Source organism: Podarcis raffonei, chromosome 3 (genome assembly GCF_027172205.1).
Source record: "Podarcis raffonei isolate rPodRaf1 chromosome 3, rPodRaf1.pri, whole genome shotgun sequence".
NCBI lineage: Eukaryota > Metazoa > Chordata > Lepidosauria > Squamata > Lacertidae > Podarcis > Podarcis raffonei.
In genome coordinates, this window is record NC_070604.1 from 84,875,263 (window position 1) to 84,902,739 (window position 27,477).

The following is a 27,477-nucleotide window of genomic DNA, read 5'->3' on the forward strand; positions in this document are numbered from 1 at the left end:
CTCAGAAAAAAGGCTTCTGGCTCTGCTTCACCTGCCAAAAATTGGGCTGTGAGCTGGCAATTGCGTGGAGTAACACTGTCTCCCCAAAGAGGACAGGAGGGCAACTTTATTATATTTCTTTATTGTGTTTTCCCACGAATGAATGAAAATTGTCCATTCAATAGAACCCACCCGTTGTGACGTTTAATACTGCAATGTGTACATATCAGCCAACAGGCGCAAGTGACCTGAAGTGTCATGGTGTAGCACTAAGGAAATTGCATTGCAATGACTTGGAGCAGGGTCTAGTTTTTCCTGCCACACCTACCCCTCCTCACCCAGTCAATCAAAAGAGGTGGTGATTGAGAGGGTCTGATCTTCAGAACCTGCTCCAAAACTAGAATGGGTTTTTAGTTTATGAGGAAATGATTCACCTCAAGGCATGTTCAGTAGTATCCCAGGCCCCAAATCAGACTGCAGCCTATATAGGGTTAGGCCACTCCTGCTGCTTTTACAAGTAATCAAAGGTGAGGGAAAGCCTAATGTTCACTGTTTGGCCAATTGGGTTTATAGGTGCAGATGAGTACCAGTGACACACAAGTAGGTCCAAGCATTGACTTTGTGGAATTCCTGCAAAATTGGGTTGTATACTTGCACAAATCAGTAATTCTAGGTCTTGTCCAAAAAGGATTAAGTGGACAGAGCTGTCATTAATTTGTCCACAGGGTGACACTGGTGTGTTTTAACAATGTTGCAGTACTTTTTATTTTTAATATGCATTTAGGATGATTTTATTGTCTTTGGTTAAGAAGAAACTTTCTGTTACAAATCTTTTTCTTTCTTTCTTCTGCAGCAACTTTTTGCAGACACAGTGAGTGGAGAAGTTTCCAGTGACCTAGCTGAAGAAGTGGCAGCTATGGAGAACTTGATAGTGGAATTGCAGGAACTTAGCAACCAGCTAAGAAATCAGACCTGAGAAAAAGAAGATCCAGTTTCCTGGAAGGAAGGGCAAAGTTGGCAAACTTCGTTGGCTACAGTTTGCGCTAATGAGTTTGCAGTAAATCAGACACCCCAAGCCACTCTCTAATAAATATTTTTCCATATAACGTAGCTTCTAATTGCAGCCAGCATTGCTAGGACTGTAAAGTGTTTTCAAGGTCAGGCCTGTTCATTGTCATTTTCGGTGTTTGTGTGATTTCTGTTGGCCTGGGTTTTATAGAACAAAACTAACTGGTTTTTATTTAGAAGGCCCTTTTATTTAGGATTAGTTCTGCTCGAGTGCACCACGTAATTGGCTTCTGTCCACTGATGTGCACTTTGCAGATAGGAGAGATTAAGTCCTGTTGATGTTAGAAGGGAAAAGGGATGGGGGCATTTTGCTCTTGTTTCTAATTGAGATTGGGGGAAGGTCGGAAAGATTGAGAAAACCAAACAAAAAACGAAATGGCTCTCTTCTGTGGAATTTAAAACAAATGTAATTGTGAAGGATGTGTCAGTTGTGTTATCCTTTGGTATTGTGGTTTTCAAAGCTTAAGCATTTGCAGAAAATGGGCAGCACTTTCCCAATAAAGCTACACAACAAAGGCAGTGCAAACAATAGCTTGCATCCTAATCCCCACCATTTCCTTTTCTTTCTGGAAAATGGTGTGTAGTTTTTCTGGTTTTCTAGCAGACTTTGAGGTTCAAATGTAACGGGGCAATCCATAGTCCCACTTTCCTAAGTTTGACCAATAGCAGCTACTGGACTTGATCTGGAAATGGGTTCCAGCTTTCCTTCCTCATTAACCTAAATATGGGTGCCTACAAGAGCCACCTTTTCTAAACCCGACCAAGGCTATTTATTCTGTCTCTAGTATTGACAAGTCAGGTGCCCCTGCCAACTATCCCTCTTGTTTATCACCAGGATGATAGTATGACGTATATTGCTTTTTAAAATGGAGGTGTCAGTCTTAGAGTCATGGTTTAATTGCCTTTAGCCTATACTCTATGAATTTATCAAATCCTTTGTGAAAGTTTCTAGAGTCTGTTTGAAGGATCTGGTTCTCACAATCCTATCCTTACTTCATAAAGTAGGATATGCATGAGGGTGGGTGGGTGTTGATGCACATAGCTCCCAATGGTGTCTTGAGAGAATACAACATTCAGAGAGCAAAACACAAAAATATTCTGTTCTTTCTTTTCCTCTCCTCCCCCATCAAATCAAGTCAGCTGACTCTTACATTTTACTTTGTCATAAACATTTTTACAGGGCACTTTCCCTTCTCCACATCCTCCCCCACCATTGTTCCCTCTGCTTTCTGCTCACCCTGGAAAAGTTAGTAGAATTGGGAGAGAAAAGAGGGAAAGAGACACTTCCCACTTCCTTCCTCACCCCTATGTACGTTTCAAGGCTGAGATAGCTCCCTTCCCACTTTCGAAAAGGGCGCAGTAGTAGAATACAGAGCCTTTGCAGACGCTGCCACATTGGGGACGGAGTAGCCTTTGAGTGAACACATAGTTGCCTAACTCAAGAACTACCCACTTGGCCTGGTATAGTCTCTGCAAGGCCTCAATCATTTCACTGAAACACCACAGATTGAGCCTGGGACTATTTGCATGCAAAGCACAACCTCCACCACTAAGTTTTCGTCTTTCCGCTTTTGTTTTTCATGTTCACACTTAATGTTTTTAGGTGGAAATACAGTACATTTTGTCTACTTTCAAAAAAAACCCAAGCCTGGATTGTGAGCCACGTTTGGAATTTGGAAAGCCTTGTTTCCTTTTCCTGTTGCACTATTTCCACGTCCCAGAGGAGCCATGATAGGGCATCCTGTTGTTTCCTTTTCTGCTTACAGATGAAGTGGGAGGGGATATTCACACTGCAGAAGCCGGCTGTAGAGCGTCCAGCTGCAGTATAGCAGCAGATGACCTTTCTCGTGCAACAGTTCTATAATAAGGCCTGGGTTGCAAGCATCCTTGGAATGGTGCTTTCTCTAGGAATGATAATTAACGTTCACGAATGGTGAAGTCACTCCAAGGAGAGTTCAGTGAGTCCTCTGTCATCAGTTTGTGCATTCCCCCCCCCCCACTCCCGCCATAACTTAGTGTAAAAAGTTGCAGGATTCACACACACAAAAATCAGTAACATTGTTAAAAACTTTCTAGGCTGGGTCGTTTTGTACTTAAAGGGCTGTGCTGAGAAGGCTGAGAAGGGGGACCAACTCCAGTAGTATACCTCACTCCAGCGACTAATGTATGGTTTCTGATCCACTTCTTCCCCTTTCCGTTCTCAGTCTCAAAGAACTCAACCTCATAAGTCCAACAGCTCCTATAAAGGGTCCCAAGTGGAAATAATGTAGATGGGCAGCAGGGACTGGGGCTGGTGGAAGGACATAGACCTAGGGTCAGTACACATAACCTTCCCAAGGGGATAAGACACGTATATGAACATAGAAATTTGCCTTGTAGTGAATCTGACCATGGTCTGCCTAGCTCAGTATTGCCTCCACTGACTGACAATAGCGCTTCAGTGTTGGAGACATGGAATCTCCTCAATCTGATTTATATCCTATGCCCTTTTAAAGTGTGTTTTGGGGAGAGGGCTTTGTTGTTGTTTTTATTATGTATTTTGTGATTTTATATCTTGATTCTATTCTGTAAACCACCCTGAGACCCCCAGGTATAGGGCGGTATATAAATTCAATAAATCATCATCAATGCTACATGGGGATTCCCAGGACTGAACCTGGCGTTTACTTCCTGGAAACATCTGCTGTACCACTGAACAACACTTTCTGCCAGTTTCTTGCATCTTTCTATCTGTAAAACCAAGCAGCATTAACATTTAGTTCTAGGATTTTTATTATTCAGGTTTCTTTATACTCACCATCCATAAAATGGCATACTGTTTGAAGAGGAGAAGTAAAAATGTGATAATTGTAAATTCTAGGCATTTGGATCATTTCCCTACAAAAGAATTGATATTATCAAGATTTAATGGTTTCATCAGGGTATCTTCCAAACATTTTAAATAAAGCCACCTTTTTCAAAGTTTTGGTTTCCAATATATGTGGTTCTGTGATACTGGGAAATTAACAAATCTCTGCTTTGCTGAGTAATTATAAATATCAGTGATATTTCCGTCTTCAATTGCCAAGATCCAAATAGCGTTAAAGGAACAAATGAGAGAACAAAAAATAGGGATTAGTGGCACACACTTTGGATTCTTAGTACTTAAATAAACTGGAGTGTGTCTAGGAAAAAATTAAACTGGGGACAGGCCTAACTAATCTGGAATTCTTGTCAGTAAGATTACTCAGATTCGCTGCTGCCTGTTCCAAAGATCATTTTTAAATGCCTATGGTGATTGGAAAATATTATTTTAAAATACTGTGCTTGTGTGTTTGTAACAAAGGAAGGGCTAGTACAAAGAGGATACACTTAAACTTTTAAAGCAGTAAATCTGTTTATCCATTAGGTATAGCGTTTGGATGCTATCGTCCTGTTACAAGAGCATAGCACAACATTTAATTTATTAGGAATACATATGTCTTTCTGACCCACTTTTCTAGTAAGGTGATCTGCATGGTTCGTAATGCGAGTGATTGTATCTTGGTAAGATGATCATAAGGTCCTTGAAACATACTTTGGGTTTTGGCCCATCTTTTGAGAACCTGTGTCATGGCATTTATACCTTTTGTTGAATGATTCGCCAGTAACACCTATCACAAAACCTGCAGTTAATGTGCCAAGGTATACGTTAAATATCAGCTACTGCAAGAGCTTTGTTATCAGTCCTAAATCCTTAGGGACCATTTCCCCACCCTCCTTGGCTTAGAAGGCTACTTTTGCCATAACTGCTAAGACTTTTGATGCTTTATTTTCTGATAAGGCAGGAGTGAGGGGAACACATGGCCCTCCAGGTGTTGCTAGGTCATAACTCTGGCCATTTATCCCATGCCTGTGTTTTAAGGCAATTAAATGTATTGGGCATACAGATAATTTAATGTGTGATAGGACTCAAGTGATACATATGGATGAATTCATACAACACTATCCATGTACAGTCCTTGCCCAAAGTTCTCACAATCTGAAGTTTGAAAGTGAGCAAGAAAGGTTCAGGATGGGGAGTCAGCAAGGGAACAGGAATGTATGAGAGCAAATGCAGTTACATGTACTTTTTGTGGCTGGACATTGAGACAGAGCAGGGGGTTGTGAGGGCTTCATGAAACAGTAGGTTTTGAGGAGAGCTGTGAAGGAAAACAGGTGACAGTGGCACTACACAGGTGTTCTCAAACCTGGAATTGCATCCCGGGAGTGGTAAAGAATAATACAGGCCAAGCCACCTTAAGAAAGCAGGAGGAAACGAGTGTGCTTGCTATTTAAGGTAAAGGTAAAGGTACCCCTGCCCGTACGGGCCAGTCTTGCCAGACTCTAGGGTTGTGCGCTCATCTCACTCTATAGGCCGGGAGCCAGCGCTGTCCGCAGACACTTCCGGGTCACGTGGCCAGCGTGACAAAGCTGCATCTGGCGAGCCAGCGCAGCACACGGAACGCCGTTTACCTTCCCGCTGGTAAGCGGTCCCTATTTATCTACTTGCACCCGGAGGTGCTTTCGAACTGCTAGGTTGGCAGGCGCTGGGACCGAACGACGGGAGCGCACCCCGCCGCGGGGATTCGAACCGCCGACCTTTCGATCGGCAAGTCCTAGGCGCTGAGGCTTTAACCCACAGCGCCACCCATGTCCCTGCTTGCTATTTACCAAGTGGTAATATTCCACAGTGCACATCCAAATACTTGGTAAGCCCAGTGGCTGTAACATCCTGCCAATTGGTGAAAACTGCCACTCCTCTGTTTCACAAATTCTGCAAATGTGGATATGTGGTAAATTTTCTCTGTGATTACCTATAATTTGGCACACAGATAGTTCAACAATGTGTAAAACCTCCTAAAAGGACATCTGTCACAAATGGAAAAACAATGAACTCCTAACGGTCCAAGCAACAGTGCTGTGCGACACAGGAAGGTTTTTCTTAAATGTTTAGAAGTGCTTATAAATAGATAGGTTTCAATCAACAAGAAGCTCATTCAGGCATGCACTCAAATATAGTAGCAGCATTCATTAGACAAACATTTCTGCTAATCCCTCGGCTATGCTAATAAAAGAGTGATCCTTCCAGACTGCAGATAGTTCAACTCCTATTATTTAAGCCTAATAACAATTGTATTAAGTTTGAGCAAGGGGTTCCGTTCAGCTTAAACTAACTTGAGATCTCATTAAAATGGTTGTGGAATAGACATTTCTCTAGTTGAGAATAATTAAAATGCATGTGAGATTAATGTGGATTTTTTAAAAGCAGTAGAACTTTTTCTCCCCAATACCTAGTTATTCAGAATATGCTATTTGACCCCCAAAAATGTTGTAGTAAATAAATTGTATTTGTAGCAACATAATTACCATTGCCACTGGCTCCAGGCAGGACTTGGTGTCATACTTAGCACAAAGCCCCTGGTGAGTGCAGCACAACCACATAATACCAATCCTGAAAGAACTTCATTTCTGGGCTGAAATTAAGGTGCAGGTGTTGATCTACAAAACCCTAAGCAACTTGAGAATTAGGTAGCTAATGGAACACCCAAGCCTGTTATCAGCCTGTCTGTGTCCTTAGTTCATAGGAGAGAAGCCCATCTCATTCTACTGTCAGGGGAAGTATAATAAGTGGTGACACAAGAGGGCCTTCTTCATGGTGATAGCCCAACTCTTGAATGCCATCATCCCAAAGTCAACTTACTTTACATTCCAGCACCAGGCTAAGCCCCACCTGCTTACCCAAACATTTTGAGTGGTTACTCAGTCATGACTGGATTTACTGCAGAATATCTGTTCTTGCTGCTCATTGTTTTGGGTTTATTATTTTTATGGTTTATTATTTTAATATTACTATTAGAAATTTAACTAAGTAACCAAATGTCAAGTCTCCCCACAAACAGGTAGGGGTCACTCACATTACGTGTTTCCTCCACCCTTGCCAGCAGCAGCCAATTATCTGGGGATGGCAGGTTATGAGGGTGGGGGCATTGAAGCTGCAGATGAGCAGCTGAATATAAATGATCTTGCACATTTCAAAGGAGAGTGAGGAAAACTTGCCACAAGATGCTGGCTTCCATGGCAGGTCCTTGTTGCGTATAATATGTGGGTCTGCTCCAGTACCATTAATGTGGCTTAGAGCTGCCTTTGAAGTTGATAACCTTCAGATGTTTGGGACTACAGCTCCCATCAGCCCCAGCCAGCATGGACAACAGGCAGACAGGATGGAAGTTGTAGTCCAAAGCATCTGGAAGACACAAGGTTAGGAAAGGCTAGACCACTGGAGACTCGCGCAGAGATAAATGAATCCTGTGGAGTACTTGCATTATTACACGTCTACGCATAAGATTGCTCTCTGGCCTAGTTCTAAATATGGATATTATCTCTGACTTGAATTCATGTTTGCTTGTTTCTAAAGAAACTTTATTAAGAAATTGAATAATTTCTCATGAAAACTGCTTTGTATAAATGTCTCTTTAAGCTTGCTCTCGTATTTAAAAAAGACCCTTTGTGGTTTTTTAGTTTCTCGTTACCTGAATGCAATTTTCCTTGCCTGCATCATCGCAAAAGATTTTCCTCGTGGCTGCTATCAGCCTCCCCTTCTCCCCCTTCTTCCTGCCTTACTGTAAACTCTAGTGACCTGCAAGTCTTAGTCATCTACACCAGGCATATCCAACTCCCAAGAGACTGTGATCTACTCCCAGTATAAAAACACTGGGAGTGATCTACCAATTGTCATTGGAGGGAGGAGGAGCGTGCGTGGGGTAGGTAGATTGCCCAGAATTGTTGAGCTTTTTGGAGGAGGACTGCACAGAATTTTTTAGCTTTCCCCCCCACCATAACTTTTCGTACATGATAAGGATCCTGTGATCTACCAGGATCAGCTGGGGATCTACCGGCAGAACACGATCTACTGGTTGGACACCCCTGATCTACACCATCCCTTGGCCCAAAACAAATGCAATGATCTCTGCAAAAGAATAGCAGCCAAGTTTTCTGACAGCCAGTACAGTATTAATGGTGCTAAAGTGCTTGCTTATATAAAAGGGAGTTGGAATATTTAGAGGCATCACAACTAAAACAAACAATTTAATATCATTAGCAGGGGAAATCAGAGAATTAACCCTAGGATGGCTGGCATTTTCCAGATCTGCTCAAATACTATGTTTTTTCAGCCTTAATGACAGGGATGAACCCAAATGTGTTTCCTTTTGCTGCTTCACTGTTTTTGGAGGGCTGCCTGCTTTTGACACTCCCTTACTTTCTACTCAGGTCAGTCTGACTTACCTCTCCACACATATTTTTCACCTTATTTTCCTTTAAGATAAGGGTCAAACTGTTGGCAGCTTTGTCTGCGATGGAAGGCAGCAGCTGGAAGAGCGGGAGGGGTGGTGGTTCTTCTTCTTCTTTTACTTGGCTTGGATTTTGCTTTTATTGCCCATCCCACAAATGAATCCACTTCAGTGACGGTGGTCAGAAATCTCTGTAGGACAAAAAAAATGTAATTATTAAAGCTGGCCAAAACAAAATTCATAGAAAGGGAAAAGAACAAAATCAGCAAAACCTGTGGCAAACAAAAGCTGCCGTCTGTAAACTCTTTGCAATCACTGGCTGAGCTACTGCTATGTTGCAGAAGCCTGGGAAGGAAATGTGAACGGTATTCTCATGTTTTGCACCTGGACACACCGTGTGAGAATATATGTGATCCAAGTAAATGCAAATATAGGAATACTAGGCACAGTTTTGTTAGAACTTCTTACTATATTAATTAGAGGATCAGGGCTTTTGAATGACAAGGCAGTGAAAATGACAGTGTGGATGACTTGGACAATAAGGCTTTTTATGTTCCAATTACTGTAACATGAAAAAACCTGCAGAGATGCTACATTACAGCAATTTTGAAACATCAGCACATACAACGCAAACTAGTGTATTGTAGTGGCTATAGTATGAATCCGGAAGTCCTGCCTCTCAGGCGCCTATAGGCAACATGTGTTTTTCCCTTTCACAGGCAATAAGATGATAAGACTGGTCTATAATACAGGATAGAGTAAGTACCTATTAAAGCACTTAATGAACTCCTTTGCTAGTTTTGTGCAACAATACTACCTGCTCCTTTGGCTCGTGGATATTCAGATCAATGCGCATTTACAGTTTTTACCAGGAAGACTTCTGTGAAACCGATATATAAACCAATAAAAATAGCCCAGCTACGAAGCTTTACGAACTTCAGGAGCACGGCTATGACTTTCTTATACCAGCAAGCATTTTAAGGTATTTGGAGAGATTTAATTAAGTTGTTGCATGCATGGAACGAGCTCCACTCACACAACAGGACCCCCCCTGTCTCTTCCCCCATGCCCCCTAAAATCTGCTCTGGAGGGTTGGGGGGAACCCAGAAAAAGGGGGAAGTCTCACTGCATGAGCAAACCTTGTTCCATGCACACATACCCCAATTCCTTGCACACTACATTGAATTTCACCCAGAGTTTGCTTTTATGATAAATCTTTATTATTCCACTTTCTCTGGATTATTTGTACGCTGATTAGAAATGCAAATAAGTAAGTGGTCTAGAAATGTCTTAAATAAATGAATAGTATGCACCAAGAAAAGATTAGCTAAAATGCTTGAGGCCCAAGAGAATGGCAGCTCTTTTAAGTATTTTTAGCTCTTAAGTTAGGCAGGTGAGGGCCTGGTAAGTGTCTGAATGTGACACTGCTGTACAGCCCTATATAAGCAACGCTTTGATCTGTTGATTTTGAACGAAATCCCAAAAAGAGTGTAATATATTTTCATTTCTGAGACTATTAATAGTGTAGAACTCTTCTAACTGTTATCATTTACCAGAGTTAAAGTGTATGTGGGGGGTTGAGAGGGAGGAAGGGGGGAGAGAGAGGGGGGGCAGCATAATAGAAAATGAAAGGGGTGTCTCCACCAATTTCACCCTTTCCATTTGGTAAACCATGTCCTTGACAAGAGCATTGCTTTTTAATTTCCTGCCTTGCTGGTTTGTGCTCATTGCCCTCCCCAATGATCTCAGTTCAGCTCTGAGAGTTGTGCTTTACTGCTGAAGAGCAAGGATTGGGATGTTGTATATAAGTCTCTGCTAAATGTTGACCTCAGGCAACACCCCCCCAGCTATGAAGTCGCAGTTTGCATAGATGGCCTGGAAAACCTGTCAGCATCTGCCAGTGCTTCTGCCAGAAAAAAACCCCAAAACATTGCCAGATCAGCCCTCTCACCCAATTTTTTTTCCATTCTCTTTTTTCCCAGAACAAAAATAAAAATAAAAATTGGTACTTTGTGGTTTGCTTTAGAATGGTCTTCCTCTGAGTATACTTGTGGGATGTGAGTGGATGGAAAGGATAATTGGGAAATGGGCACATTCTCTTTTCCTTCTTATATGGCAGCAGAGAATAGATGAAAAGGCCAACTCTCCTCCTTCCAAACCATGCAGGAGACAACAACAGAGCAAAACAGTTTTTCCTGCATTAGAATGCAATGTTACATCACAAAAGTTGTTAGGATCCTTTTTCCTAACTCTGTCATGGCTGGCGTAGAGAGGGAGGCATCACCTGGTTCCGAATCTTAGCGTCTCCCCACTTCATGTATCCGGTACCCACAAGGGTGGCCCCACCCTATAGTGGGGAAAACATTACTTTGTGCAATGTGAATGTAATATTTTTTTGTGTGCCAGCTGGGGATTTGAATGGTTCTTCAAGTAAGTGTTACAGGATACCAAAAAACAGAAGAAGCACTCTTTGGTTATCTCCTCTTCCTCTTCTGTGCATGGTCTTCAAAAAGTTTTCTTCCCAGCTTCATTAACCTACGCTTTTTTACTTTCTGCATCCAGAACCCTATCCACCGATCCTAAATTTACTTCCTCAACAGTAAGCCCATTCAGAGGGCCTTAACTCCATACAAGCGTGTCCAGGATTGCAGCCTTAAAATTAATTAATTTTTCTTGACAGTCCTTTATCTCAAGTTATTCATAAAAAATTGGCCAGTTACAGTCCCTTTCCAGAGAGCCCTTAAAATGGATCTATCACACCCAGCAAGCATCAGCTTGACACCTAAGTTACAGCAATATAATTTTACTCCAAGGCATCTATCCCATATTTTAAAATGTCATACCTTGACTTCAGCAGGGAAAGATTTATAGTAGCTGTTCCCAAAGGCAAACAGAAGATCCTCCCTAAGCTTCTGTTTGAAGTCTGGTGTAAACACCAAGAGTGCAATGCGAAGGGACTTGTGAAATGTATACCCCCGTCCTCCCTTCAGCTGCTAACTGAGCTCGACACTTTCAAGGCAAGAACATTTGGAATGGTTTCACTTTAACTGACCTTCATACTCATATGCTGAATATTTTCTAAGATGAAACCTGAGTATTTTTTTATGATGACACTTAGGGCACTCACAATTATTTTGTGGGGGCAATTGGAGGAAACAACCAGTGATGAGGTAGGTGCCTGCAAAGTGCTAGATAGCAGCTTCTTGCAGTAGTTTCAGGTCTCCACACTACCAAGCTTCTCAGAGGGCGTGGTACGTACAATACATCTACCAAGTCAAGCTGAGTCCCTGCATTGACGCCTCTAAAGGTAGAGATCCTGTCACTTTCCAGATGCTGTTACACTCCAGCTCCCATCAGATGCTCCAGCCACCATGGGCAAAGGCAAGGGATTATGAGAGTTGTAATCCAGCCACTGATGTTGGGAAAGATGGAGGGCACAAGGAGAAGAGGACGACAGAGGATGAGATGGTTGGATAGTGTTCTCGAAACTAGCAGCATGAGTTTGACCAAACTGCGGGAGGCAGTGGAAGACAGGAGTGCCTGGCGTGCTCTGGTCCATGGGGTCAGACATGACTAAACAACAACAGCAACAATCCAGCCACATCTGGAGAGTCACAGGTTTCCCATCTGCTCTAAAAAAGTTACAAGATCATCATGGCACTGCAATCTAGCTCCGGTCTTTAGAGAGGGCATATTCTCAAAACAGGAGAGGGCTCCCACACAGTCCAAAGTAAGGCCCCCTCCATATTGTTAGTTCAGGTTTAGGAATCACATTACTGTATTACAATTTGCTACAAAAAAGCTTGTTTCAGAATCAAAATACTGTATACATTAATCCTTTTTTTCTACAGTTCATTACTTCATAAGCTGTTATTTACTATATTAGCAGCATTTGTCCATTGAATTTGGTAAATTAAATGATAAGAGTATTTATCTCACTTTGTGACCAGTATTGGTTTTTCTATTACTGGTCTCCATTTTTCTAATAAAAAAAATTGTAACTTACCTGTTATTTTTTGGGCACATGGTTAGGTTTGAGTTTCAGCTATTTTTTATTAGTTAGTTAGTTACTAATTTAAATATTTGTATACCACACTTCATTGCCGAATTTCAGGGCAGTTTACAAAATACAATAAAACACAGTACGATGAAACAGGGATACAAGTCAGGGATTCTCACATCCAGATACAACCCAAGCCACTAGTGTTGGTAATGTAGGATTGATATGTCTGGATTTGTCTGTGTTTTCTGCCTCAACCTCAGCATCAAAATGTAAAAAGAGCCTTGCTGGATCCGGCCAATGGCGCACCAAGTCCAGCATTCTGTTCTCAAAGTGGCCATCCAGGTGCCTGTCAGAAATATGCAAGCAGCACTTGAGCACGATGGCATTCTGCTCACTTGTGACTCCCAGCATTCAGCATTCAGAGGCATACTACCTCTGAAAGTGCAAGTAAAACACAGCCATTGCAGCTAGTAGCCTTTGATTGACTTGTCCTCCAGTAATTTGCCTCGCCATCTTTTAATAACAACATGTAAATACTAAAATATTAGGTATCAAAAATATTTACACCATGGGGAAATATTGAAACTGCGTTAAGTCTCAATGATTTGCATATGCAAGAATAGGAGTGGCTGGCATGTTAATAGGTCTGGCTGCACAGTGTTCATCTCCAGTCAACTATATGTTCAAGTGTATGTTTGGGTATAGAAAACAACTGGCTTAGTTAAATATAAGGTGTGCTATATCTGCTGTATTTATCGTTAATCACGAACTGTTAAAAATACTTGCACCCAACTGGGAGGATGATCAGCCTGACATAAACAGTCTCTAGCCAGGTGTAGCATGTTCAAATTAAGACATTTTATTTACATACTACTGGGAGGAAGGGATGTGTGGAATGAAGGTTAATCAGAGGCCTCTGTATCAAATAACTGCTTATTAAAGCTATACTTTAACCTCCTTTCGTCTGTGTTACTGGGATTATTTGACCTGACTGCCTTCCTTTTTAGTTGATCAATTGCTGATCAGGACAGCAACTACTTGAATCTCAGTAATTTAATTTTGTTTATTACTCTATAGAGTAATTTACTGCAGAACATACTTTCCAGATTTCCATAATATACCTGCTACAATGTTTTTGGACAATCTGAGTGATTATTAATTCAGTCTGCTTCATGAGTCTTGACTGGCTAGCTGGTTGCTGAATACAGAGGAGATGGGTGTTGGCTTGTTTGAAAGCAACATTTCTGACAAGAATTAAGAAGGCATGAAAAATGAAGTGTGAATTAAATCAGCTGAGAAAAGAAGCCCAAGTGTGTTCTCTTCTGTGTGAAAGCAGCTCATGACTGCAATGGCTGGTGACTCCTTACGAAAGGTTGATTCAAGTAGTAATTTGGAGAGATTTATTTAATGTAGGAAAATGTGTTATCCCTTACAGGCTGGTTGTCTTCATGAGGAACATGCAGTACGACTTGACCCTATGACTAAATTACCACAAAAACTGTATGCTGGCCAACCATGGGTTTTTCTCACACAACTTGATATTTGAGCAAGTCACATGAAATGCTTCACCATCCCCTTTGCAACGCATACATTCAATCTGTGCACTGGGGAAAAAATCAATACTTTTTCAGATTAAAATCACCCCCAAAATCTTTAAGACCCAACAGTCAGAGGAGAATATAGCAGCCCTTTCTCAAGTTGTCCTCCCTCTCATCCACAATGATCTAAAACAGCTACTTCCTAGCCACAGAAAGCCAGATAATACAGACACAAACACAGGGTCCAGGCCCAGCAGCAAACCAGGATGCCAACTTTGCCCCCATATCGATATTGGGCAACACTCTTACCAAAGCTAATAATGTCAGACACCACACCATTCACTTGCTCATTTTCCAGTGGTGCATACAATCATATGCCAACAATGCCCATCTGCACTGTGCGTAGAACAAGCCAGCCTCCGCAAAAACAGTGAATGGACATCAGAAATAGCAATATCCAGAGAACATTTTAACATACTTGGGCACTCTGTAACTGACCTTAAAATGGCCCTACAAGAACACAGAGACTTCAACAGAAAACTCCAGTGGGAAACTGTTAATTACAATTTATCAGGCAATTCAGTTATGTCACCTGTGGCTTGAATCAATATTGTTTTGTTTTTAATCACATTGCATGTGATTATTGGCTTACCAATCCCAGGTTATTTGTTTTATCACCAACGCTGCCTCACTATCTGGTCACCGCACTGTTGTGTTAATTGGTCAGGGTAACTTTGACTTTCAGGTAAATGTTGTCATTTAATTTCCCTCTAAATTTGCTCCTCCACGTGCCACACCCTGCATATGTATTTCTGCTTGCCAGTTCAGGACTCCACAACATGCATCAGATAAAGTGGAGTATAGACCACAAAACTTATGCCATTAAAAAAAAGTTGGTCTTGAAGAAGAAGAAGAAGAAGAAGAAGAAGAAGAAGAAGAAGAAGAGGAGGAGTTTGGATTTGATATCCCGCCTTTCACTCCCTTTAAGGAGTCTCAAAGCGGCTAACATTCTCCTTTCCCTTCCTCGCCCACAACAAACACTCTGTGAGGTGAGTGGGGCTGAGAGACTTCAGAGAAGTGTGACTAGCCCAAGGTCACCCAGCAGCTGCATGTGGAGGAGCGGAGACGCGAACCCAGTTCCCCAGATTACGAGACTACCGCTCTTAACCACTACACCACACTGGCTCAAGACTCTCTTACTTTTAAGTTGCCACAAGTTGCCACAAGACTCTCTCTTACTTTTTTATAACATTGGAGCACATTCACCTATGTTTTGCACGAGACATCATCATTTTATGTGCTAACCTTGTCTCTAAAATTATTCCTTTGTGTTATTAATCATTCTGTTTGTTAGTTCAGCTCTCTCTTTTTTTTGCTTTATTTTTTTCACGAGTTTGGTGGAACAATTTACGGTGTGTTAAAGAAGGACTCCATAGTGACCAAACATAGAAAACTGAGCTCACACTTGGATACACTGTGGTATAATAAAATACTCCAATAAGATTGGCATAGATGTTAGGTAAAATAAAAATGCAAATACTCAGAAGATCAATAACATTCCATTCTTCCTGACCCATAATTTACAAGACACTTGGGACTCACTTACTGATGAAGATAATATACACTGTTTGGTTATTTTCATTGAAAGCTGGCATTGGTTACACAGATAGTCTAAGACATCTTGATTACTAAAAAAAAGTCTGAACACAGAAAATGTTTACAGTAACAAAATGGTTTGTATATCATGCTAAGTCATAGTTTGATTTAAACCATAATTTCACCATGATTATGCCTCCCACCCATTATGATGTTTCCCCCTGCCCTCATGGGTACAAGACTTATCAACTATTCAGTGGTACCTCGGTTTTCGAGTGTCTCAGCAGCCGAACGTTTTGGTTTTCAAATGCTGAAAACCCAGAAGTAATTCCTTCCATTTTTGAACGTGTTTCGGAAGTGGAACAGCTTCTGCTGTGTGTTTAATTTTTCCAACTGAACTTGCAGCCAGCCCTTTGCGCCTCGGTTTTCAAATGTTTCAGAAGTAGAACGGTCTTCAGGAACGGATTCTGTTCAAGAACCGAGGTACCACTGTATTATTATTATCATCATCACCATCATTTATATTTGTCGGTTGTTTTATACAAATAAGTCTCAAAGGAATTTATCATGATAAAATCCAAACAAATATAATTAATTTTAAGCCAGAAAGTTTAAAAACAATGTACAATACATTTATAAAATGATCATCCAACCAGTCTTACCTCACTACCACTAAAATATCAGCACCACTTAACTATCAAAGGACTTGGTAAATAAAAAAGGCGTAGCTTGGTGTCTAAAAACAAACAATGATGTCGCCAGATGTATTTCTCTGGGGATAGCATTCCACAAATGGAGAGCAGGGCCACCACTGAAAATATCTGCTGTTGTGTGGTCACCCTTTCCAACTCCCTAAAACTGAGCACATGAAGGAGGACCTCTGATTAAGACTACAAAATCCAGACTGGTTCATATGAGGAGAGATGGCCCAGGAGTTACTGGGGTCTTGAACCATAAAATGTTTTATAGGTCAAAAACTGCTCTTAAACTGTGCTGAGAAACTAACAGTCAACCCCAAATTGGTATAATATTGTTATGAGTCTTGGGGGCGGGGCGGGTTGCCATACCCCCCCCCAATATCTTGGGCCAGCCCTAAAGCTGGCTACTGAATAGCTGTAGTTTCCAAAGGCAGCCCCATGTACAACACATTACAGTAATCTAACCTAATATGTCATAATGTTAGGTTCAATATCCCGGTATCTGGTTCAATAGATCTGTTAAGATCTTTGCACATTTGTCCTATTTAAAATTATTTCTCAAGGTGAATCTAGTTTGTTCTCTAAATCAAGCACTAAAGCTTCCACTATCTTTAAAGCAATGATTTTCTTTTACGAACAAAATGGACAATAGCATCTCACTATATATTTTATGCTGATTTCACTACAAAAGGGGGTATTTCTTAGAATATTTGAATGCTAAGCAGCAGTTCTACTAAGAATCAGAGCTTGGCTGTATTGACCAATAATTCCAATAGTCACCACACCCATGTCATCTAAGTTAATTAAAAACAGAAGTGTTTTAAAAAGTAGTATCACTGGATTTTGTGGGTTTCTGATTTAGCCTCTGCAAAAGTGAACAAAGTGATTTATTTCATACTGGCTGTGTATAGTTGTTTGATTGATGGGTAGCCCAATTCACAACCCAGTTCACCTGAAGCATTTGGATTCCAGCCAATTCAGTCCCATTGGCTTCAACAGATCGTTTTAAATGAAAAGCCTTTGGGTTAGTCAGGTTGTGGATTTGTCCGTAAAAAAATAATAATGATGATGATGTATACTGTACTTGTCTTGTCAAGCAATTTATTTACAAAAGTGCTGCCCAGCATATATATTTGGTATCAGTATTTATTTTAAAATTTTGAAATGCACCTTTTGTGGTGCAGGTTTTAACAAACTTCAGAAATCTTTCCAAGAATTTAATGAAAGTGTTGAGAGGTCTAGGTTTCTGTCTTGCTAGCTTAATGCCACAAGCCTCATTTCTGATATTTTGCACCCTGGTTCTCCAGCCAGGGATATGACATTAAGCTGGAACAATACTGATGGGTTGCAAAACCACATCTACCTGTTACTCCTAGAGGATTAATGAAAACATGCAAGTAAACAACAAAATAGAAACATTGAAATTGTTATGGCTGTTAAAGCTCTGCACAATTTGGGACCATGATACCTTCTCTAATATGAGCCGGCCTGACCAAAGTTAATCAACAGGTGCTTTCCTGTGTGACCCTAATTCACATCTGACTGGAATGAAGGATGGAGACATTTTGGCACCTGAAGTGAAATGGTGCCCACCCCCTGAGTCAGGAAAGAAGGGGTGAGTGAAGATCTACATCATAAACAAGTGGGGAAGAATCAAATCAATCTTACCCAATAGTTGAAGTGGGAATCAATGGCCATTGGGGGGAAGAAGGGGCCCGCTCTGTATCATACTAGGTCGGGGGTCAGCAAGGCTGGGCTCTGAGGTGTAGAGAGCAGCAGGAGTGGCACTCTAGGAGGCTGAGACAGGCAAGGGCCCACAGCCCAGCTTCCTAGTTGGCCAGGTGGGGCTCACTAGCTCTGGGAGGAGGGATGTGATTGCTCAGCTGGAGTAGGCTTGGAGCAGGTGAGGGTCACCTGCCTCATCAAGCCCAGATGCTGCAATCAGCAAAGTACAAAAGGGAAGCAGAACTGAGGGGCTGTGTTTGCTCACTGTCGCCGGAACTTGGTTTGGATGCTCCTGGATCTCTATGGGACTGTGCTTTGGGTTTGACTCTGGACGGTATCCTGACTGCAGGACTTCAGACCTAGCTACCTGGATTCACCCTGGATTGTGTTTCCTTGACCTTTGGACTTTGCTTGTGTGGCTTGACCCCTGGACTTTGGACTTGACATACCGACTTGCTGCCAGGTAGGCCAGGGGTTCAGGACACCAAATCAGCGGAGCTGTCTCATTTGGAAGCAGATTTGCAAATGGAACTAGAGAATGAAGATTGGCTAAAATAAAATAATCAGACTATCCAAGCCTTTTATTGTATATCATATAGAAGAATTACCCTATAAAATGATTCTGTATTTTTATATATTCTTTCCCCTTCCCTTGAGGTGGTTATTTTTGGCAGAGAAAATAGCAGGAAGGGGAAGGGTTAAGTATCCCCTTTCTCACACCATTCTTCCACTTAAACTGGGAGTCTCCAAGGGCTGCATTTCATTTTAAAAATACTGTCTGGTTTGACCCTGATTTTTTTAAGGTTCTGGTGTGCATTTTACTGTTGTTATTTTATGTTTTGCATTATTTTCTTCATGTCATGGTCTGCATTTCATTGACCTTTGTAAAACATTCTGCATTTTAATTCATAAATATAAAAGCTAAGTATAGAGTCTTAGCTTACTAAGCTTATGGAGTTTAATTTAGAGTCGTCTGCTTCTTTGTGACCATCAAAAGACATTTCCTTGCTTGAAATAATTTAAATTGTGCTAACTGCGTTCCTAAACTTTGTGCTTAACGGTAATTTATTGCCATTTGATTTAGCTTTATGGTAGACTTCTGGCAGAAGCAGTGATAGCAGCTGGAAGACTGGTCTCCCCCTTCCCCCATAAACTGGCATTTGACAATAATGAGATTTATTTTAAAAAACTGCATTGTGCATTTTGATCTAACAATGTTAAGCTTCCTTTTCCTTTTAGAAAGCCTTTTGAATCTGACTGACCAAGAGAATCTCTAAATACAAACCAAAAGTTCTGACATCTTTTTGTTATGCAACTAGAGCACAGAAATAACTGAGGTATAAATAAAGATGTTTTGACAGGGATTATTGATCTAAAGAGAGACTAAACTGGAAAATGTGTTTATTAAGCCGTTATTTTTTGCCATATTGATATATGACACTGTCAAAGCCTAGGTCAGATAGAATGGCCTCTCAAGTTAATCCAACCATGGCACCACATTTTGTGTAATCCACATACTCTGTAGCCATAAGGGAAGAGTTGATTACAACTTAATTTTTTGCTTTTTTGTCTTTCTTTATTGCTATTAAATCATAAATCCCAAAGTAACAGTGGGTGTGTCAATAATGATCATTTGCTATACACCTGCCGTAGCTCTGTGTTGTTTCTTCAACTATATTTCTGCCAAAATACAGGCATGATAATATGGTTTTGATTAAAAGTCTATTCAGCTCAACTGTTGAATCGGTAACTTCCCCTTACTGCTCTTCCTCTTCTTAACATTCAGCTCTGGATGTTTTGTTTACTTTCGTTTAAAATGATAACGAAAATGTATTCACAATCAATGTTCTTCAACCTTGGGTCCTTAGATGTTACTGCACTACAACTCCCATTATCCCAACGGCATTTGGGAACCCAAGGTTGATGAACATTGTTAAATTACCACAGTGATCTCTCGAAATCTTCAATTTCAGTCAATTCTTCCTTCCAGAGAAAAAGCCTGTCTCTGGCTACTATCCTTTGTTCTTACATAACTGTAGGAAACTAGGTTCATATGCTGTAACGAAGAGACTGTGCTCTCTGACAAGGAATAATGACATCTGCTAGAAATAAAATAGAGTGCATTGGATGCTATTCAGTTCTGAAACTCTGTCTGGAGAGCTGCTGAAATCCATAGCTTAGCTGCATGTGCTTCACATGCTTATTTACTCCATTTCTCTACCATTCTTCCTCCAGTGAGATCAGAGTGGCAAGGTTGATCTCCCCTTCCAGTTTTATCCTCACAACAACCCTGTGAATAGGCTTGGCTTTGACAGGTCAGGCCCACAGGAGGCAAGGGGCCTGTGGAGGATTGGAGCGGGGGGGAGGCAGAAGGGAATGGGCAAGGCCTGGCTTGGAGGGGGCAGCTGGGAACGACCACGCAGCATCGGAAAAAAGTGCAGGGGGAAAAATCATGAGGGGTCAAATAATGAACGCTGTTACGCCCAATCAGAAACAGCCACTGCCGCAGCCAATTGAAAAACAGACCAATCGCTGAAAACAATCGCCAGCTACCAGCAAGGGGAAAAAAAGTTCCGGGTTTAAGCAGTGGATGCACGCAGTAGCATGGGGAGGAGTGGGAGAACAAATGGAAACAACAACAAAACAACAGTTGGATGGGCTGATGGCGCATGTGCCACCAGTGAGGGCTCCGCGTGCCCTAGGTTCGCCACTGTTGTCCTATGTTTTACCCAGGTTGGCACCCCTGGCACTTGACCAGTCTTTTATCACTGTACATGCTGGCTCATTTACTTAAGCATGATTTCCATGTTTACTCTTAGCTATACCCTGCTTTTCTGTAAACTGCTTAAGGAGCTTTAAAGAGCATTTAAAACTATAAAATAAAAACAATGAAATGAAATTTTAACATTAGCAAAATTTCAACAGCTGTTGAAAATAAATTCCTTAAGCTGCTGCTCTAAGACAGCAGAATTTTTTTTGAAGAAAAGTCTGGTTCTGGTTGCATGCTGAAAACTCAGTGAAGGATCTCTTTGGGGGAGGTATTTAACAATCTAAGTGCAATAGATGAACAGTCCTGTCATAAATCCCCACCCCCTGTAATGAGACAGGACAGTTCTTAGGCCCTTGCCTGTTAAAGAAAGCAAGTTGGTATGTGATACTTAAATATTCTTAAAAAATTATTTGAATTATTGTTCCCCAGTTTTATTCTACAGGGTAGAATGGGTAAATGTTTGTTTTGTTTTAACCGCCCATTATTGACTTCTTCTTTTCGTATTTGCTGGTAGAAAAAGTCATCACCCAAAGCCCGTGCAAAATCTATCAGCTTGGTGCTGTTATTTTTAACGTCCATTGACAAAAGGTCACATAATCCTCCTTGAAGCTAAGATGGTCAGAGCAGATGTTCAAAACTTTAAAAAGGAAAAAGGTGGGTGGGTTGGGAGGCAACTATAAGGACAATTTTGGGCAGCATGCTTTTCTAGAATTAGCAATGTGTCCTTTAGAATCTTCCATAACCTGGAATAGCTGTGAGTGTTTTTCTTTGGATGCCAAGTGACAGCCAGTGATGGGTAAATCAGCCACGCCTCTCACTTTGATTTCTAGCATTTTATAGCATATTCTTACACGCCATCCTAATCTCCGAGTGGTGCGAGTTTCCAGGGGTTTAGGCACTTACCAAGGGTTCATATTTCCTTTGGAAATGAGGCACAGCAGAGACTGTGGTGTCTTTATGATGTATGTGCAATAGACAACATTGCATACAAAAATGTATTTATTAGGTGAAACTCTCCATGAAAATGCTGATGAATTTTCAGGGAGCCTTCTAGACGTCTTTTAAAAAATAATACAAACAAAAATCATTAATTACTCTGCATTAATTTATTTGGTACATTTAAATCCCACCTTTCTTCCCTCATAGATACTGTCTGGTTCCCAGGCAGTTTCTCATCCAAGCCTTGACCAGACCCCAAACATGACTGTATCAGGTCCTCTCAGACCACGCCGTAGGGCCATTAATATGAATTTTACTTTGCAATTATGATCAATTATTATTTATTTACTTACTTATATCCCAACTTTTCCCTGACAGGGACTGAATGCCCCTTACACCTAAAATGGAACCAGCTAAAAACATAGGGAAAGAAGTGCAATTATTTTTTAGAAAACAATTAAATATTATGTTTTACAGATCTATGCTTTAATTACAGATACTGATAAATCAATAATACAAATCCTGTAACAAAAATATTATAACCTAAGAGTTGCTTTGAGGATCAGGCAAAGATCCATGTAGCCCAAGTGTCTTTGAGAACCTAATAAGCATTCCATGAAGGTTGAGTGATTATGAGAACAAGACCTCACAGTGGGACAAGACCTCACTGTGGTTCCTTACAAATATTAATTTTTGGGAAGGGTAAATGGGTGAAGTCATTCTCCATCAAGGACTCACCATCATTGCTGTTCTCTCCTCTCCTTCCCCCTCCCCCTTGTACTCATACTAATCTTCAAGGTTGTTGCTTAAATCTGATTTTCCATCTGGGTAAGGTGACTATGAAACATCATGGCCAGTGATCTGTGACTGTAACATCCGTAAAAAGAGACATATTTCCACACCCCAGCTTGAACCCCTTTTTATTTTTAAGGAGGGGTTCTGCCTTTTTTAAATTTCTCACAAGGCAATAACTAACTAAATATATTTTGCCTTCCTAGGACTAAGCGTATGGGAAAAGGCTGCTCACAAAGTAAAGAATAATATATATGTATTATCACAAATTTAAAGTACAATAATTTACAATAAAACAGCAGACCAACATAAATAAATGCAGAAATAAAACTGCATAAAAAAAGACTTTTCAGCGAACAGATTATAAATACATAATTGCAAGCTCTAAGTGGAAAATGTCAACAGGAACAAAATGGTCTTAAGAACCAATTTAAAAATAGGCAAATAGGAGGCTGGCTAGCTGAACCTCTCGTGAGAGACTTTTCTGTAATTCAGGCATCACAACAGAGAAGGTTGTTGCTCCTTTCCATACTAACTCCACTTCTCAAGGCTAGTCAGACATTTCACAAGATGGTGACCTTTCAATTCCACAGACTAGAGTCACCTGGACTAGAAGTCACCTTTTTCTTCAACACTGGTGTGACAGACATCAATCAACCTCTTGTCAGTGCACTATGCCAATCATTTGGGGTTCCTTTTTCAGTCGGCCTAAAGTCTTCCCAAATCTTCTTTCTCAGTTCAGCTCATCTGTTGGCGATTTCCCATGTGGGAATAAACACCTCACCCATTTCAGTTCTGCTTTGAAGTATTTATTGAAGAATTAACACTATAGCTTGTATAACTACTGGCCTAAGGAAAATAAAACAGAGCTATATACAGTAGAGAGAATCATTCTTCCTCTCTGCTCTTCAACCATCCGGACAGAGTGACCAGCACACTCTTTCAGAGGTTTTCTCATACAGAAGTCTGTCACTGAGGAGAAAATTTGTTGCTAGGATCAAACTTGCTAGCGGCAAAACTATTCAACGATAATTTCAAGTCTGTTTTTAGACTACACTAACACCTCTATCACACTTGAGGCCACAGGACTATCTTGGAGGGCATGGCAGAGACAGATTTAGGGGAGTGGGACTGGTTCAGAGCTTGGCTTAGGACAGTCTGAATGACACACGTTTAGCCCTCCACCATTTCCTCTCCCCCTGCCGCCTGACTAACATAGGACCATTAATTTCAATGGGTCTATTCAGAACATGGCTATAACCCTAAATGTTATTTCCAACCTTGCATGCAAATTAGAAATATTCTTGTTTTACGGGTGTTAGGATGGAAACAGGTGGCAGGCAGTCTTTCACCTGCTAAATAAATCCCACAAGGTGGTCATAAATACCTGTACTTCTGTTGTGTCTGCCAACGACACACCTGTACTTCTGTTGTGTCAGCCACTAAGCTTGAGGGAGGGAGGGTTTGGCAAGTAAGATTGTACTTAATTGCACCCTGTGTGTATACAACTACACAAAAACATATGTAGAAGGTGGTGGTTTAGAAGCAACTACAACAGTATGTTCGTGCAGACAGGTGTTTGTGTTAAAGGAACATTTATTGCTCAAGTTAACAGTGCAGTTCTGTTGCACCCAACGTTAACAAATGTTACATTGAATGCGGAGAATGAAGGGTTGTGAGTTGACAGGATGACCCTGCTGTTTTATGCTTCCTTCCATGTGCAAAGCTCCCCCAATAAATTTGGGTTTCCAATATTGAATAGCCAAAGCAACTCATGCCCCCAAGTGTTGTAACCATTTATCCCCTCCCCTATGCAAATATGGAAAAGGCAGAAGGCTGATGAGAGCAGCCTTTTGGATTATAAACTTCCACCATCTGAGACTTCTATACTAAATAGCAGGTCTATGTTTGCATAACCGAAAACAAGGGCTGAGGAAATTTTATTTCAGCAGGGAAAATATTCCAATCCATTAATTTTTGTCTGGTTTTAGGAACTAATAGAATACCAGGCAAGCTAGTGGTTGCTCCAAGCTCACACTGCATGCCCCCCCTTTTTTACAAAGCCATCCTTATGTTCCTATACAAATAATTTTGGAACTTTCACCACTTTGGAACTAACCTAAGTTTTGCTGCCTGTTTTTTTTTTTTTTTACTGCTCTATGGAAAATCACATGAATCTGACCTTTGAAGAAGTGTAAGTAAACGATTTTTAACTTATCAAACATGTGATCTTTTTCTATGCTGGGGGAAGTGGAGAACTTTGGAAGGTATATTTTAAAGGTCTAATAGGCTATATTCCTATGCTTTACTGTGCTTCATATTTTGTGATTTTAAATCTCTGCTGGCGTTCTCTTACCAAAGAGTACTTGCACCAAGCCTGGTTCTTGGCACCCAGGGAATTCTCTTTCTCTTTATGCATTTGTTTTTAAATTTCCCAGCCAATAATAGCAAATATGCTTCACTGTTCCCCTGAAGTGACAAAATGGCTGAAGCAAGCTATGATTTGAGGCTGGCACTCAGGAAACATAGGCAAACATGCCAAGTGATTTCATCATTCTCCAGTAGTGTGAATGATTATTTTAGAAATCTCCTTCCTCTATACTTTTGTTGTTTTTTTTACTATTTCACACTGTGGCTGATATTTCCGAGGGAAAATTCTGTCTTGCCTTTTTCTCAAAACACGTGTGTGTGTTTAATGTTCTCCTTTCTGCTTCAATGACTGCACAAAGTGCTATTATCTGTTTTCTCCCTGAGCATTAAAGCAATTCTTTAAGTGATAGACCTGCCCAGAATGTTTATCTGATCATTATGAGACTGCCAATCGCAATTGTTTTTGTAGCAATTTTATGATCGCCTAGCCATGTGGACTAAAAAACTTGTTTTATTTAAAAGGAACGCGCTTTTGTATGGCGTAATGAGACTGGGATACAAATACCTCTCAGTAGGACACATTCTTGTGAAATGATTTAGTGTCCCAGCTGGGATTTGGCTCCTAGAGAGATTTCCAGATTTGTTGCTTACTGACGTTGGTTCGTGTTTAGGGAAGAGAGAGCAATGTTACCTTGTGAGAAAAGCCAGTTGAGGGTGAGGGGTGGAATGGGGGGATGCAGTGGCGAGAAAAATAGTCTTGATTTTCCCAACACTGGCTTGATGTATCACAATTGACATATTAGGGAATAATATTGCTTTCCTCTCTGCTGCTCATTCGCTAACAAGGTTTCCCAAATGTAGGTCTCCAGTTGTTTTTGGACTACAATTCCCATCATCCCTGACCATTGATCTCTCTAGTTAGGGATGATGGGAATTGTAGTCCAAAAACAGCTGGAGAACCAAGTTTGGGAAACCCTGCTCTATAAGAACTAAGGAGACAGTTTGCTGGATCCATGAAAAGTAAGGGACTTCAAGTGGACTTCATACAATGACCACCCAAAAAGGGGAAATGCATCTCTCACACCCAAAGGAGGCCACAGATTAACAACGGGGGAAATGCATGTGCTAATTTATATGAATTTTTAATGTAACCACTATTCACCAATGGTAGCCAAACTCTGTCCCATATGGAAAATGGACCTCCAACCCATGGTGGCACCAGCCTATCAAATGAATAAAATGCAAGCCATAAATAATTTATAAACTAAACATAAAGGTAAAGGGACCCCTGACCATTAGGTCCAGTCGTGGCCAACTCTGGGGTTGCGGCGCTCATCTCACTTTATTGGCTGAGGGAGCCGGCGTACAGCTTCCGGGTCATGTGGCCAGCATGACTAAGCCGCTTCTGGAGAACCAGAGCAGCTCACGGAAACGCCGTTTACCTTCCCGCCGGAGCAGTACCTATTTATCTACTTGCACTTTGACGGGCTTTTAAACTGCTGGTTGGCAGGATCAGGGACCGAGCAATGGAGGCTCATCCCGTCGTGGGGATTCAAACCGCCAACCTTCTGATCGGCAAGTCCTAGGCTCTGTGGTTTAACGTATAGCGCCACCCGCGTCCCTAAACTAAACATATACTTACTTATATCTGTAAATATGCCATTATGGCTCACTGAATGTATACCATGCAGGATTGTATCATATCTTCAGCAGTAGGGACATGGGTAGCGTTCTGTCTAAACCACTGAGCCTCTTGGGCTTGCAGATCGGAAGGTCAGTGGTTTGAATCCCTATGACGGGGTGAGCTCCCATTGCTCTGCCCCAGCTCCTGCCAACCTAGCAGTTCAAAAGCACACCAGTGCAAGTAAATAAATAGGTACCACTGTGGCAGGAAGGTAAACGGCATTTCCATGCGCTCTGACTTCCATTATGGTGTTCCGTTGTGCCAGAAGTGGTTTATTCCTACTGGCCACATGACCCGGAAAGCTGTCTGTGGACAAATGCCGGCTCCCTCGGCCTGAAAGCGAGATGAGCACCGCAACCCCATAGTCGTCTTTGACAAGACATAACTGTCCAGGGGCCATTTACCTTTACCTTTTTACTGAACCAAAGAAGAACAAAGCAATTTGTAGATCCAACAATTGAAATGACCTCAGAGTTCCAAGTGCAGGTCCTAATCAGAGCAACACTTACAGTTCCTTACAGGCACTCTCTCTCCAAAAACATCTGATGGTAGAGCAGGAGCCTGGACAAATCTGCAACTCTTGAAAAAGGCAAAACATCCAGGCCTCTTCCAAGCTCTCTGGCTTCTCCTCCAAGCTGGCTTCCGGAATTTTCCTACAAGAAAAAGGTTAGTGAGCATGCTCCACTGCTGTGGAGAAAAGGGGAAGGGGTCAGATTATGGGCCCTCTGTTGGCTTTTACAATGTCTCTTCCCTGCTCCTAATAAGGATTACAGTATGGGTTACCTATAGATGCAAATTTATAAATAATTACTATACTTCACAGGCTTTTGTTTATTTGTTAAGATGTTTATATACTGCTTACCTAGTGAAGTTTCTAAGTGGTGTATATAAAAAAAATAAAAAGCTTGCAGTAGATTTATCAATTGAAATTAAACAGAAAAACAGAAAATGTCCTTAAAATTGCCTGTTGAAGTAGAAAGGTTCAATAGAAGTTCAACAAGGAGTCGTCTTGTCTAATCGCAGCGA

The 27,477-nt window shown here is 41.1% G+C and overlaps 1 protein-coding gene and 1 long non-coding RNA gene across 2 annotated transcripts in view; one reads left to right on the forward strand and one right to left on the reverse strand.

The window, feature by feature from the left end:
• The window catches only part of TTC27 (tetratricopeptide repeat domain 27), an 83,798-nt gene extending 79,790 nt beyond the window's left edge, over positions 1-4,008 (forward strand). The window contains exon 20 of the mRNA XM_053382819.1: positions 833-4,008. Coding sequence (XP_053238794.1) covers positions 833-955 — 123 coding nt within the window. The 3' untranslated portion in view covers positions 956-4,008. The remainder of the gene's footprint in view (positions 1-832) is intronic.
• LOC128410943 (uncharacterized) lies at positions 3,843-27,105 on the reverse strand. Its single transcript, XR_008329641.1, has 3 exons — positions 26,961-27,105; positions 8,332-8,527; positions 3,843-3,924 (listed from the first exon to the last, which is right to left on the reverse strand). It is a non-coding gene; the product is annotated as an uncharacterized LOC128410943 (long non-coding RNA).
• Between the last annotated feature and the right edge of the window lie 372 nt (positions 27,106-27,477).